This window comes from Lycorma delicatula, chromosome 1, assembly GCF_047948215.1.
Source record: "Lycorma delicatula isolate Av1 chromosome 1, ASM4794821v1, whole genome shotgun sequence".
Taxonomy (NCBI): domain Eukaryota; kingdom Metazoa; phylum Arthropoda; class Insecta; order Hemiptera; family Fulgoridae; genus Lycorma; species Lycorma delicatula.
In genome coordinates, this window is record NC_134455.1 from 270573937 (window position 1) to 270590511 (window position 16575).

The 16575-nt window shown below is 31.5% G+C and overlaps 1 protein-coding gene across 5 annotated transcripts in view; it reads left to right on the forward strand.

Moving 5' to 3' along the window:
- Hydr1 (abhydrolase domain containing Hydr1) overlaps window positions 1–16132 on the forward strand; it is a 106940-nt gene extending 90808 nt beyond the window's left edge. For 4 of the 5 annotated variants that reach the window (XM_075377414.1, XM_075377427.1, XM_075377421.1 and 1 more), the window contains 2 exons: window positions 3946–4111; window positions 15035–16132. In XM_075377414.1, coding sequence (XP_075233529.1) covers window positions 3946–4111; window positions 15035–15246 — 378 coding nt within the window. In that variant the 3' untranslated portion in view covers window positions 15247–16132. Of the gene's footprint in view, window positions 1–65; window positions 210–3945; window positions 4112–15034 lie in introns of those variants that run through there. The other variant, XM_075377434.1, reaches the window with a different exon arrangement.
- Window positions 16133–16575: the final 443 nt, after the last annotated feature.

Consider the following 16575-nt stretch of genomic DNA (forward strand, 5'->3'; position numbering starts at 1 on the left):
GTTATGATGTCTCAACCTCCATATTCACTGAACATGGTCCCCTGTGACTTCTTTCTATTCCCCAGCTGAAAAGAACCGTGAAAGAACAACATTTTGCCAACATTAAAGAGATAAAGACAAGATCGCTGAGGGAGGTTAACACCATACTGAAAATTGTGTTCCAGAGGTGCTTCAAAGATTGGAAAAAACATTGACACAAATGTATTATATCTGAATGGGAGTACTTTGAAGGTGACAAAATTAATATTGATGAATAAATAAAGATTTTTTGGGAAAAACTAAAATTCCAATTTTTTTTTTTATCAAACCTTGTACATGTTTATTGAATGATGCTGAATGTTAGTTCTTTTATTAATATTAAAAAATTAATTATTTAATATTTGTAAAATCTTGAACAACTTTGTCAACTGAATATTGTTACTGTAACAGCAGAATATATACAGTAGTTCCTGTCGTCATGTTTTCTACTAATTTAATTATTACAGACCCTGGTAATTGAAATGCTAGATAATCCAAATAGACAAAAGAAAAGAAACTATATTGAAAGGATGTTTTTTTTTCAAATCTGTAGTTGATATTGCTTACAGGCTATACTAACCGATTAATGAACTATGTATTTAAAAATAGTATAACTAAACTAAACTGTAATTTACACAATTTTTAGTCTCTTTAAATTAGTCTACTTAAATATGTTTGCTTTATGAATTTAATCTTGTTAAAGTAAAATCACTCAAATTCATAATGGTAAAAATTAAATATAAAAAACACCATTTTTAATACAGTGTATATCTATCTAAAGTAAATAAATTAGCTTTTCTTATAAAAGAAAAAAAACTAGTCAAATGCTGCTTCTAAGAGCAAGTGTATAGAAACTAACTACAGTGTCTTAACAGAACTTGATAAACTTATTGGATGTATTCTATATATTGCTCAGTGTTGTGTTTCAGAGCTACTTCAAGAGCATTTCCTTAACATCTGCATTTACTTAATACAGATCACTGCATTACAGAATTTGTACTTAATTAATACAGGTACTTTTAAACTAATCATATTTTTGCCCACAAGAATGGAAACTAAGTCTCAAAAACATTATAGAAATGGAAAGTTGTGAGATGAGAATTCATTCTTCACTTACAACAGTGAAAGTGTACCAATTTCAAACTACACATTTATTATGAACTTCTGCAGTATTTATTAACTATTAGAGATTATTGATTTGAGTGTTATTTTTTGCCCTTCCTAGAAATGTCATTCTAACATTTGTAGTAGTTGACACATTTCGAACTACCTCCATTCTCAAAACTGATTCCTGTCGACTACAAATGGTTAGAGTAACAATACTAGAAGGGCAGAAAATAACATTGAAATCTATTATGATAATTGTAGCAGAAGTATGAAATATTGTGAAAAAAAATGTTAGAAATCAATTAATTACTCAAATGCTGAGACAATGCTGAAAGTTTCTGGCTCTAACTTAAGAAGTGATTGTTTTTTTCATGGCTGGCTCTACATTATGTTTACTTGATGTTAAGTACATGCACTGAAGTTTCATTTATGTACTGGCTGAAGTGATAGCTCCAAAGATAGAAAGTGACAAAGACGGAAGACCACCTTTAAAAATGCATTCCTACTACTTTAGGGAACTCGCCTGTGAGCAGCTACTTGAATATTTATGGATTTGATATATAATGAGCCTCGATATAGGCTAAAAGTTTGATCATCAAAATTTGAAGTAGATACATTTTCCTGTTGTAGGGGTCAAGACATGACTCAAACAAAGTTGGGGATACCATAAGATTACTACGGTATTAGAGTACATATGAATGATTTACAAACAACAAAAACACAATCTGACTGACTTTTTAGATAGATGGCTTTTGGTTTGTCTGTGTGCACAGACATGCGAAAACAGTTAACACTTTTTTGTTTGGATGCTGATATGTTTGTTTTCCAGAGGATAGTGTTTCATTGCAGTTGTGATTAACATAGCACTTCAGTTCTTTGCCTCGAGAAATAAGTTACCCTTTTTATGTCTTACTGTACATGTACATATACAGATAGTGAACCACAGTGTCAAATTGAAAACACTTTTTGAATCAACGGTGTTGAAGTATAATAAAAAATGTTATGTATAATCTGATTTCATTATATTTCAACAATTCAACTTTACAGTTTTTCAACAGTACTGTGGTAGGTAGTATACTGGATATTTTTACAACACAGATGATGCACATGTACAAGCTAGGTTCCTCCAAACAGCTTTGTCACTTTATTAATGAACGTTATAATTATGTTTACATTTTGTATTGGTTTTTGTTCAGATTTTTCTGAATATCTATTACTCCAAATTGCAATTCTGAGTAAAAAAATCAGAAGTGTTGAAATAAGAAATTTTAGAAAAACATAAAATGTCTTGTAATATCACAAGGACTTTTAGTACTGAATCTTAGTCATATAAACAATATAGTTCCCTTTCTGCAAGACAAATAGATTTTCTATATATATTCTAATGAAAAGAAAAAGGTTCTCTGTTGAGATATAATACGAGGGTTTTTTTTTCAAGGTCCAGTCAGTCAGTCACGAAATTAAAACCACAGTGAAAATAAAAAATTTTTTATTTGTAACAAGTTCTTACATAGTTACACTATTTCTCTACATAGTCGCCACTCCGATTTAGACATTTGTCGTAGAGTGGTACCAACTTTCCAATACTCTCATCATAAAACGAAGCCGCCTGTGCTTTCAGCCATGTTTCTACGCTGCAGCTTGATGTCTGTGCCAAAATGTCTTCCTAGCCAGCATTTCATTTGATTATTTTCAAAGAGGTGAAAATTTGATGGAGCCAAGCTGTATGGTGGGTGATCAAACACTTCCCAATGAAAACACTGCAAGAGCTTCTTTGATACAGCTCCAGTGTGCAGCCGAGCATTGTCATGAAGAAAGACAATGCCTGATGACAACATTCCTCTCCGCTTATTCTGAATTGCCCTTTGTAGACATTGAAGAGTCACGCAGTATGAGGCTGCAGTAATGGTCATGCCACGTTCCAAGAATTCCACCAAGAGAACTCCATTTTGGTCCTAGAACACAGTAGCCATACACTTTCTGTTCGAAGAAGGTTCGCTTGAACTTCTTTGGTTTACTGGGAGAGTGAGAATGCATCCACTGTTTGGATTGTTCTTTTGTTTCTTCAGTTTCGAAATGGACCCATGTCTTGTCCCCTGTGACAATTTTGTTCAAAAAATCTTCTTCTTCATTGTGGTAGCGCTGGAGAAACGTAAGGGAGGCATCCATTCTCATTGTTTTGTGATGGTCGGACAGCATCTTGGGAACCCATCTCGCACACAGTTTGCGGTACTGAAGTCTCTCACACATAATGGTGTAGAGAGCTGACCTTGAAATTTCAGGAAATCACTCAATAGAGAAATTGTGAAACGATGATTTTCTCGAATTGCCTCATCCACTCGCTCAACGAGATCATCAGTTGACACTTGCTTCCTTTCCTGACCGCCTGCATCATGAACAACTGTACGTCCTGCTTTAAAGTTCCTCCACCACTGTCACACTTTGCTGTCACTCATTGAAGTTTTACCGTACACATTACTTATTCGTCTATGAATTTCAGCTGCATTACACCCCTCAGCTGAAGAAATCTAATTAACGCACGCATTTCACACTTGGCGGGAGATGCTATTGTTGTAGACATGTTTACGTGCTAGCTGCGTGTTCAGAACTAAACGAAGTGACGTGGCATGATTGAAGGTCATACTAGAGACGCTGCGCAACACATGTGCAAAGGTTCATCTGATTTTTGCGGAGGTTTTTATTTCACGACTGATCGGACCTTGAAAAAAAATAACCCTCGTAAAATATTGTACCAACCATTTTATCAGATGTTTTTATTTGGTGAATATGTGCATGTATTTTTTTTTCTTTTTTTATTAGAGTCGAACAATCAGAGAATTTGATTCAAGGTTCACAGCAAAACAGTTTGGGTATAAAGATGTTGATGATTATTATAAACATGCTACATTACACAATAAACTTCATAAGATTCATGTACCAACGCTCTGTATTAGTGCCGGTGATGACCCTTTCCAGCCTTTTGATGGTAAGTAAGGGAGTGTTTAATTTTTTTTCTGTAGTAATTGTTATATCTACTGGAAAAAAATTCTCTCATTTTATAAATTAAATTCTGTTTATGAATATCCTTAAAATCTTCTCAGAGCTTTTATTATCAGTGCAGTGGGTGGTGTTATGAAAGTTATTTACTTATGCACTTTCATATATAGCAGATGAAGTTCTGAATCAAATGCTTACTTTTCTGTAACTTATTTATTGTTAAAAACATATCGTCTGCTAACTGATCATGGAAGTTAATTGATGGTATCCTAAAATCTTGTGTGACTGTGTGACTAAAATTTTATATCAATATTAATCAAGTAATTTCCCATTTTATAACCAAAATTGAACAGTACAATTCATTTTTTTTTATCGCTTATGTATTTATTAAATATTTTCATGTTGAAAACATCATCTGGTAATTGAACATGGAAGTCGATGGATGGTACCTAAAATCTTAAGTAAATAAAGTTTACACAAGAAAATAACTATCATGAAATTTCTCATTTTAGCGGATTTCTAACTAATTTGGAAATTGGAATTTAGAACTGTGTGTGGACATGTATATATATTCACACAGAAGGTGATTACAAATGAAATATACATTTTCGATAGCTTATTAAAAATTTATTTTTTAAGAGTCAAGATGATTACATGATTATATAGAAGAATTCTTTAAGTGCATGCACCATTTTTAGCATGACAGATATCAACACGATAGTTGAATTTGTCCCAAACACATGCAAGCATATGCCTCGTCAACAGTAGCAACAGCATTTTTGATGCATTGTTTTAAGTCATTGATATCAACAGGAAGGAGCGGTACAAAAACTTTTTCTTTTACATAACCCCATAAAAATTAGTCACAAAGCATTAAGACTGGACTACATCATTGCCACCAATGCTTAAACACTACATTTTCCTCATTTGCACGACCAATCCATCCTCTGGGAAGGCATTCATCCAGATAATTTCTGACCTGTAATTTCCAGTGAGGTGGAGCTCCATCTTGTACAAACAAAGTTGCCATTATCTTCTTCAAATGGAGACATTAGCCAGGCATTCACTTAACATGTCCAGATAAGTTGCTGTCACTTTGTGAAAAAAGTACACCCTTTCATGAGATACAGCACAAAACACATTCACTTTAGGGGAATCATGTATATGTTGTAAAATTTTTCTAATGTGAAATGTACATTCATCACTGAAAATAAGGAAATGAGAAAAGCCATCATCATTTTCAACACATTCCTGCAACTCCACAAAAATGTTTACATAAGACTTTATCATCAACATTTAAATTTTGTACTTATTGTAATTTATAAGGCGTCATTTCCAAATGTTTCTACAGAATTTTCCACACAGTTGGTTGAGGAATTTGCAATTCTAAAATTACTGATCTAATCGATTTGCTTGGGCTATGTTGATACACATCATGAACACAATCAATTAGTTCTTCTGAAGCAACTCTTCTAGCACTTTTCTTTTTACACAGACACCTTGTGTTTTGAAACTGTTTATTCCAGTCATATACTGATTTTTTTGTTGGTGGTGATTTACCATATTTTGTTCTGAAACGTCTCTGCCATGACAGTAACCAGCTAATTTTGGCTAATTCAAGCACACAAAAAGCTTTCTTTACTGCACTAGGGTCATCTTACCAGATGATAACATGACACATCTATCAGTGACATTAGCAGCAGAGCAGATGTACAAACATAAACTTTAAAAACTTTCCTGTAAAACCATTCTGTTCAGTTTTGGTTCTCCCCGCTCCATCTCTTGGATAAAAAAACTGATGAAAGAACATGGTAGTGTGGTCAGTTTTATGAGTTGTAATCATGATGAAAATCAAGGCTTATTAAATCATTGTTTTTATTAATCTTAAATGACTGGTATCAGCTGATTCTTTTTTTAGGCAAATGTAAAATTTGTTGGTTAAACCAGCTGGATGTTATTTCTTTTTTACCTTGTTACAAAAAAGAAAAATGTGTAATTGATTGTAACAGTCATGCATGTAAATTAAATAATCATTTTGTGACTGAGTTGTAGTTCTACTTGATACTATTGTGAAATCTTTATGTATATTGTGTTTGTTATAATTGCGGAAGATAATTATTTAACATAATATTTTCTATTTAACATAATATTTTCTGAAATTGATATACTGTATTAATATTTTTTTGTGGATATTCTTCTATTTTGTGTCAAGATCATATAATTAAAAGACAATTTATGCAATATTTTGGAAACTTTGTTTGGTTGCTAAGGACTATTTATTTATTTATTTGTTTTCCTTTTTTTATTGCAATCACTACCCAATCCCAGATACTCTCAAGACAGTATCATGTACTGTATCCACATACATCAGTTTAATTATTTATAAGCTATCGAAAGTGTATATTTCATTTATCACCTGTATATCTGTATATAAGAGTGGGGTGTTGTAAATTTATTGGGAATAGAGCTCTGTTTATTTTCAAGCAAATGAGTTCACAGGAACCAGAATTAGTCAAAAAAATACTGAAAAGATGGAAAAGATCTCTCCATTATCTGTCACTGCTGAATTAAATCTTGCCCTTAAACTAATGCTTTTATGAAAACTACAGCACCATTTAAGTATACATAAAATAATCAGCCAGTTATTTTAAAAGGTATTGTATAATAAACATATTTAAAATTATAACAAAACAATAACAGTGACAAAAAACACAAAACAATTAACTTAATATTTAAAATAAAAAAAAGTAATAAAAAATATTTTAGAAACTTCGGTAAATGAACTTTCAATAAAACTGTATGTTCTGCGTATTTGATTTATTCTTAAAAGGAGCTGTAGTTTTCATGAAAGCATTAGTTTGTACATGATTTAAATCACAGGAGAAGATCCATGATAGTTTTCTTCAAAAAGTCGGTTAAAAAAAAAAAAAAGTGTGATCTGGTATGAAGGAAAGAAGAAATCAGTTTGTAGTTTGTCATTTTGAACACAGATACTAACATAACATGAAGTAAAAAAACACACTGAAAGCTACTTAAAACACTAAAAACAATATTATTTTCAAAGATCATTACAGCCAGTGCACATCCTTTTTATCTTTCTTAACTAAAACCATAAATCCACCTTTCTGACACACTTGCTGCGACAGAATTTTTTTAACTATAATTGATTATATTATATGAAAATTGTTTACTTTTCTAACATGCAGCAAAAAAATTGTATATTGTAAATAAAAAGGTTAGCAGTTAGTACCCTGAAATCTTACGTAATATAGTTTGTACTACTTGAATTTTAGTTGTCTAGGAGTTTTCAGTTTTTTAACCATAATTGATTGCTACAATTTATTTTTTCGTTGTTCTCATATTCTTTATAAAATCTCATGTTGAAAAGATTACCTGCTATCAACATCTTGTTAGATTAATAGATCTTCATCTTGAAACTCAAATAATAGGTGACATATGAAATGTTCAAATATCCCATTTTTATTTACAATTTAGTTTTAAACATTTTTTTTTAAATAGATTGAAACCAAATAAACCATATTGTTTATTTATAACTTTATTTTGTTTTGTTTATCGGAATAAGTAGTTACAAGAAATGTAATGGTTCTTTTCGATAGTGGAAGGAATTTTTCTCGTTGAACACCTTTCAACGTGACAAGTATACTGATATAGTGAAGCCAAATTCTCTGAGAAGTATCCAAATACTCCTGTTGTTCCTCACTATAATGCAATTTGAACTCTTATCAAAAACTTTTGGGCAACAGGCTCTGTTGAAGACACTGATCAAAGTGGAAGATCACTTAAACTAAAAGAACAGAAGCTGCTTGATATTTTGGATACTATGGCCAAAAGTCAAACTCAGTTCATAAGTATTGAATGTTGATTGCATAAGTATTGATACTAAAACTTTTCCTTTACAGAATGATGTGTATTCAAGAACTGAAACTTACAGATGATGCCAAAATACTAAATTATTGTCAAAAGATGATTATTTTAGTCAAAAAACGTTTTGTTGACCAAAATTCCATAGGTATCCTCGATGTGACATTTTTTACAGATGAAGCATGGTTTCTGCCGGAAGGGTATATTAATTTAAAAAATACACGACTGTGGTCAACAACTAACCCCCATGAATTACACAAACAATATATACATGAAACGAAAATTGGAGTCTGGGTCAATTTGAGTAAAACGCACATTGTGGGTGATCCAGTCTTTTTTGAAAAAAACAGTTAATTGTGATTATTGTGCTGTTTTAATAAACTTCATTAGTCAGTTAACAGAAGTGGATTTCAATTACAGTTGGTTCCAACAAGGTGGCACGATAGAGCACACACCTAACAGGTCAGTGACTTTTTTTACAAAATGCCTTTGGTAAATGAACCATTTTGTGGCCTATACAATCACCCAATCTGGCTTCCCCAGACTACTTCCTATAGGGGGCAGTGAAACAAGCAGTGTTATCACAACAGATCACACATGATTGACAAACTAAAAAGCTCAAAACATAAAACATTCCAGTATGTCAGTTGGCTAAAGTGTTTGAAAACAAATTGAAATATGGACAGTGTTGTATTGATTTTGGAGGAGGTAATTTTCAATGCTTTTTATAAACTAGTCCAGTTATTGTAATATCTGTTTCTATAAGATAATGAAATAAAAATATAAAGTATGAGGGTGAATCAAATATAAACGGTAATTTTTTTTATAAATTTATTGATTAATGTACACAATTCATATCTTCATCATTTATCTATACAGTCTGCTGCGCAATCTACACACTTTTGCCAACGATTTGGAAGCTTGAATATTTCCTATTCATAAAAAGGTTGAGGATAAGTCATCAACCAATTGCACATGTGCTTCTCAATGTCTTCATTTGTCTTCATCATTCCCCTCAAGCAAATCTTTCAAGGGTGCAAACAAAAAATAGTCTGAGGGGTACAAATCTGGACTGTAGGGAGAGTGGTCGGGGATTTTCCAGTGCATTTTTTCCAATTTATCCCTTGTCAAAATTACGGTAAGCGGCCTGGTGTCATGTAAAAGGATGACGGGGTATACCCCACCCCGTCTTTTGTTTTGGTAGGTGACTTTTGTTAACTGTAGCAGCTGGCAATAGTAAGCCATATTCACTGTTCATTGATTGTGGAGAAAATCAATGATTAACAATTCCCTTGAGTAAAAAAAAAATTGTTTCAAGAACTTTTCTGGCAGACAGATGGATTTTTGCCCTACACTGGGCAGCCCTCATCCTTCCTTCCCTCATCCTTCCTTCCCCACTGTTTGTCATTTTTAATTCCGGAGTGTAATGGACTCATGTCTCATCACACATTACATTGCACCTCAAAAAATCATTCCCTTGCCAAAATCGATTTTGAAGTTTCTTACAGATCTCCAACCTGACCTTTTTTTGATTTTCAGTCAACAACCTTGGAACCCATCGAGCACTAATTTTACTAAAGCTAACATGATCAGTGATAATGGATTAAGCACTACAATAGTCGACGCCCACTTCTGACTTGATTTCTTCAACAGTGAACCGGTGATCACCTTCGATAAGCTATTGAACAGCACAGATGTTGTCAACTGTGAGGCTTGACCTCGGGCATCAATCACAACTTTCATTTTCTACACTTTCTCACACACCCTTTAATTGTTTGGTCCATGTATGCACTCAGTTCTGGGACAGTGTAGTGCCTCCAAACTTACTTTAAAGTAAAAATTACTTTAAAAGTTAAAATTTCTGCGGGTTTAACGCCTTCATTAAAGTAACAGATGATGGAACCTCTTGCTCACTCATGGCTGTACTGACAACAGAACAGAGCAGGGAGCTAACTAAGCTGGTTCCCCCTCTTTAATACACCAAACATTAACCCCCAACTCCACCATCCAGCTCAGAATTACTTGCTGCATAGAATAGCAAAATTACCAATTTAATTTGATTAACCCTCATATATTAAGTGAATATTTAAATATGCAATAATTCCTTTGATGCACAAAAAAAACGGGAATTTTGATTTATTCATTGCAAAGCCATAGTTTGAGTTAATATTATGATTCAAATAAAATTATGGCTGCATCAGTCAGGAGTGTATCGTGTGTTTGTGATGAAACCCATTTGTAAAAATATTAATTATAATCTACATAAAAATTCTATTGTCACTTCTAACTATTCTCCTCTCCCCGGTAGACCGGAACAGAGTCTGTTTAACTTTGCACTCATGTTGAGTTTAATGTTAGCGGGGGTTCTTTAAGGGAACTAGGACCAAATTTTGCTGTGTTTAACACTTTTAGTGGGAAAGTTGTTGTAGTGGTAGTCTGCTCGAATCCGAGACATTCAATAAATTGGTTCATTAATAGTTAGAGCTAGGCGCGCGGTCTTCATTCTGCGGTTAGGCTTCTAGCTTAGTTCCTGGGGCAACGTGGTAGCTGCAGGTGTCTGTTGTCTTCTTCGAAGGCATAAACCTAAAACTGCTATGCAGATGTCCCTTGGGGCATCTGCATCTGTGGCATCTCTGCGGGGCCTGAACCGAAGGCTGTGGTGTGCAATCAGTTTGAGGGCGCGAAGATGTCCTCCGATAAAGAGGACATCTTCATGCCGGAGGACTGGCTAGGATCGGAGGAGGTGGTGTAGCGACCGGACACGCTACGAGGCGGGATCTTCTCCCCTCGGGGGGGAATCGAGATGTCACTTCTATCTTCGGCATCATAATCCAAGGTTATGTTAAGTTATATTATGATGTTATAACTTTCATGAATAACATCATTATGTTTAATCATCTCAGATTATAGATATAAAATTGACAAATTTGAAACTGTACGTTTTGAAATTATAGAGTAAGAAGCAAGTACGCCAATAAAAAATATCCAAATGCTGGAAACTGTCCTAACTTCATTCTTGTAGATTTCACAACACTTAGCATGGTGACAGGCTGTCATTAAGTTTTTCTTTTTTTTGAGCAAAATATTACCCCTAGATTGATACTTTTTTCATCAGTGCTAAATTCAGGTAGTCCAGGAATTGATTTAATGTGAAAGTTATTTTGATAAACAATTTTTAGCAAAATCAAAAATCATAAAAAAATCTTTGCAACTTTCAAGTTACCCACTTTCATTTAAATGATTAGATTTGCAAAGAAAATGTTTGCTTCTGGGCTGCAGAAAATCTTTGTATTTACATCAGTGATTGTTACTCAGTGAAAAAGTGACAGTCTGGCATCATCAAAAGCAAATTATTTTTAAAATGATGATGAGTGTGGGTAATTATCTCTTCAGAATGATGCAAGAACATGAGCTGAAGATTTTTCAAAGATGAATGGAAAAACTATCTAGAAAACACCCCACTTGTTTTCTGGTGGATGGAACTATAGCACATACTGCAAGAATATCAGTTACCATTTGTATGACATATTTTTAAAAACTGTATCATGTCTTTGATTGGTTATATGATTTACTTACAAAATCTTTTGTATGTGATTTCTTTTTATAGGTATTTTTAAAAAAGTTGAATATTCTCTCATCTTCTTAGCATTAATGAACTTAAAAATAGGATTAGTGGGAGATTGAAGCAATCTACATTGAGTTGCACAAGTTTTAATAAATTTGGATTCATGAATTATTAGACTGCATGCTCATGAATAGTTGTTACCTACAGGATATCTTTGAGAAATTACTTTTATGTTAGTTGCACAAAAAATGGCAGAGTTTTAGCCTTTCAGTAGTAATATGAATGTGAAAATAAAAGTAATTTTAAATCTCATTATATATTTATTTAAATCTTTGATTGCCATGCAGCACTCTGTATAAATGTTGAACAGAAGAGAGTACATCAAATTAGTTGAGTGACTGAAGACCACTTTCACAAAAGAAAGTGGAAAATAATTTCAAATAATGCTTCTTGTGCATTAAAGCTTTTAAATTTATAGTCACATATGGTGAATATGTGGCACAATATTTTTTTTATGAAATTAAACAATAACATAAGATTAGTGATAGTTAAAATTGTAATAGAGAAATAATTATAATTGTCTATTCGGTACAACAAAGAATTGTTTTGAAAAATTATATTTTTTATGAATTAGATATTGGAATAATGAAAAAATATGGTTTGTTTTTCTTGTTTTATCAGTATTGTAATATTAATGTTTTATATTTTTTTAATTTTCAGTGTATATGTAAAGAGAGTATACAAAGAATAAGTATTTGTATAGAAAGAAAGGTTTTTGTAAGAATAATATTTAACAAATTTTGCTTCTTGAATTTGTATTATTGTAATATAATGTAATTCTGTGCTAACTTGCACATCGACTTTGATGGACTTTCAACCGTAACTAATGAAATATTAAGCAGCTTCTGTTTAGTTTAGGTAGTCTTCCACTCCAGTCAGTATCTTCAACAGAGCTTGTTGCCTGAAATATTTTGATAACAGTTCAATCTGCATTATCATGAGGAACAAGAGTATTTAGATACTTTTCAGAAAATTTATGCTTCATTAACTCAATATACGTGTCACCTTCATGAAAGACATATTCTTTGAGAAAAATGCATTCCTCAACCGAAAGAATCATTACATTTCTTGCAACTATTGATTCCAATAAAAAAACAAAACAAAACGAATCACATTCAGTCACAACTAAACTACTGACATCTTGGTTTATTACTGAGCAACACCCAACGAACCCACAGGGCAATCAGCCTAACATCGACCTAAAGCATAGTGCACAGTGACTTTTTGAACTCACTATACATAAATTGCGCTATTTATGCTCATATGTTACATGTACATGTTTATTGCAGATTGTAATGTTTCATCAAAATGCAAACTAAATTGGGAACATATTAAAAACTAAAAAATTATTCAAATTTTAAAACAAATTGTTAAAATTATTTGTTGGCAGTAAATGTTAGAACTAGGTATATCTACTGGCATTGAATAATATTTTAGTAGTGACTTAATAATTATTATATCTACTTGTATATCTTATCTTATGTTATATAAATGTATTTATGTAACGTAAGTTATAAGAATCATGCATTAATTAATCTCAAATTTCAAGATGTATTTTTTCACATAAACTTATTCTCATTTATACGTATAAAGTACAAAAATGAAGATTAATATTCATAAATGACAAACTGAAAATTAAATAGTTAATAACGTAATGATAAATTACAATTTTAATGCACTGTTAAAAAGTTTGTAATAGAGTTGTCATCATCAGACAAGTGTGAAAGAGCAACATCATTATGATGATGATGCTCTTTTACACTTCCCACATATTCATATTGCTTGGTTGCTCAGAAAAATGTAAGATAATGAATAAAATATGCCTTAATTATGCATTAAGCATCAGAACAATGATTTTTTTAAGTGGCCTAAATTTCTTTAATTTCCATTCAGAAGGTGATCATTATTTTCATTAACCTTTTTTAGTACCACATCATTGTCTGATATTATCCTTTCTCACTGCTATTTTACCCTTAACTGGTCATGTCAGGTCTATATAACCCAAGACCCTATTTTATATTTAAAGTTTAATATTTGCCTCAATGGTATTAGGTTGGCAAGCCTGCTAATCTACTATCATAATTCATTCTATCAGAAAGTATACAGCTTCCCTTGGTTTGTGTAATATAATTAACAAAAATAAGCTATTTGACCCGACGCGACCAGTTGTGTTCCACTATTACGAGAGATTTTCTTAACAATTTAGACCACATTTTTGTAAAAAATTTACTTGTTAAAAGATATCTTACTCTGGGGAAACCCAAAAAAACTTGGGTAAAAACTTTAATATGTAAAAATATATTTTGAAGAACAAGACAGTACTGTAGTTGATGTTAACAACCAGAGGAGCCAGAGAATTAAACTTCAAATATTAATAATACTAATACTAAAATTATGGAACAAAGACAAAATATTTAATACGCTATTTAAATAAATAACTTACTATCGGCAAACTTGCAATTATCAAATGCAACTATTAACTGCATTATTCTGGTATATACCTGGCACAATATTTCAAGTTAAAGTTATGAAAATAAAATGAAACTTGCTATCCAAATGGCAAACAACATAAAAAATTAAAGAAATATACAGATTCTTATGAACTTAAACTAAATATTATTTAATAAATGATTTAACAAACTTATCTAAAAGCCTTACTACTTTCTAACTTAATGATTACTAGTTTAAAGGAAAAGGATACATTGATGGTAAAAAATTAATCGTCAAATGTAACCGTTGATAAGCTTGTTTAGTCAATGAAATATGATCGTTGATGGTATACCATACGTTGAATATCAATGAAGCACACCACATCCAAAGAATAGATAAAAAGTTATGTTTAAATTTTGTTTAATGTATAGGATGTTCCTGTAGAAAATTTAAGCTAATGTTTTAATGATTCATTTATGATTTCAGTCACTGTACAGGATGTATCACTCCCGCAGCAAGTTTAAGCTAAGTTTAATTAGTTTGTTTAAAAATTTAATCATATCAGGGGTCACCAAAAAATGTTGTAAATATTGCAAATTGAGATAAAACGCATGCGAAAACTTTAGTTTAAGTAAATAATTAAGTATGTAAGTTTAATAAAGATAATTAACACAAAAAACTTATTAAAAGCAGTGTATACAAGTTTAGTGCATAAAGTCTGGGTTCATAGCGTTTAAGCTACAAACAACAACTACACACTTGCACTGCTGGGAAGTGACTGACTATTTATCGTAAATTGCTGCACTCCCCTCCACTCGTCTATGAGAATCTCAAACATCAAGTCAAATTCAGTTAACTATAAATGTTAAAGTACTTTGCTTCACATAGCAGCTAAAGGTAAAATTAGAGAGGTAAGACCCACGTGGAAGATATATTTAATTTAAATTGGTATTTTGTTACTTTTCTCTGTTGTAGCTATACCTATTGAAGATGCAAACACCGTAGAAAAACTGGCGATACTAATAACATCTCATGGAGGACATATTGGATTCATGGAGGGTTTATTACCATTTAACAAAGACCAATATATGTTTCGGCTATGTGAACAATTTTTTAGATCTATGTTTAATTCTAGTGCCTATAAACAATTTACTTGTAAAGAAGGTGGTTCAGATAATATTCTTTGATGTCTATTATTATTAGTTTTTGAAATTTTTAACACTTTCACTTTTGATGTTGATAATATAAACTAGTTTATTTGCTCACTTGCTTATCGCAGCTGTGATTATCTAGCCTTTAAAATGCTTGAATTTAGGCTTATTTAAAATTCAAGTACTTTAATTTAGTGTATTAAAGTGACTTATTGCCTCTTAAATGTAAAATTTAAAGTTTAAATAGTTCAGCAAGTTAAAATTAACAGTCTTAATAATTAAATATAATTACTGCAATAAAACTACTGTATGTATTACATCACACCTAGATTTATGTAATTTAATTGATAAACATGAGTTTCATTTGTATTCAATTCGATAGCTAGCTTTAAATAGGACTCTTAATATTTTTAATACATTTTATTTTCAGTATTTGATTCTGATGTCTGGGTCCTGAGTTTTTCAAACTCAGGACCCCCAAACATATATATATATATATATATATATATATATATAGTCAACTTCTGGACTTATTTCATTAAATTTGTTATGAGTTATCAGAAAAAGAGTCCCTTGGTAGTGGATCAATTTATATTCTAACACAAAATTATGTTTCATGCTATAGAAAAATTTTTAAATGTTAATGATAAAATGAATGTTATTTATTGTTGCACTATAATGATTTTTGTAACATAAGATTGTAATAATACTGTATTCAAGTTTGAAAAATATAAAGTGGAAAGTTTTACAGATTTTATGTCAAGATACAGAAATATCATTTAACATGAAAAAAGATTTATTAACTGTTTTTGTATTTTTCATTATTTGTAAACATTAATAACAAGATGATTTGTGCAGGGTTATTATATTGTAAAATGTAAATTTAAGAATAGGAACATAATAAAAGTATTTTTAAACAGTGTGTTGCTTTAACTAATATTGGTACCAACACCACTTTCATGTTGATATTCCTTGCATTGTTTTTATTTAATATAGAAAGCGATTCAGATTAATGATTTATTGTCACAAAAAACTAAGGTATAGCAGGAAAAACACTGAAGTAAAACATTTATAAATTATTTATATAAATTTACTCTTTGTATATATTCTTAACTGCAGGAGCACATACAACAGAAGAGGGAGCATTCTGAACTTAACAGAAGAGGAGCTTTCTGAACTTAACATCTTTCATGGGGGAAGGGTAGCCCATGAGAGGAATGCTGTGCAATAATACACAATAACAAAAGGAAGAATAAAATATTTATTTGAAAAAAAAATAGTTTTGTTACTACAGTTTGTGAAGATTAGAAGTAAATTTTTTAACTATAGCTTCAACTAATTGCTCCTTGTTAATGAAAACCCATT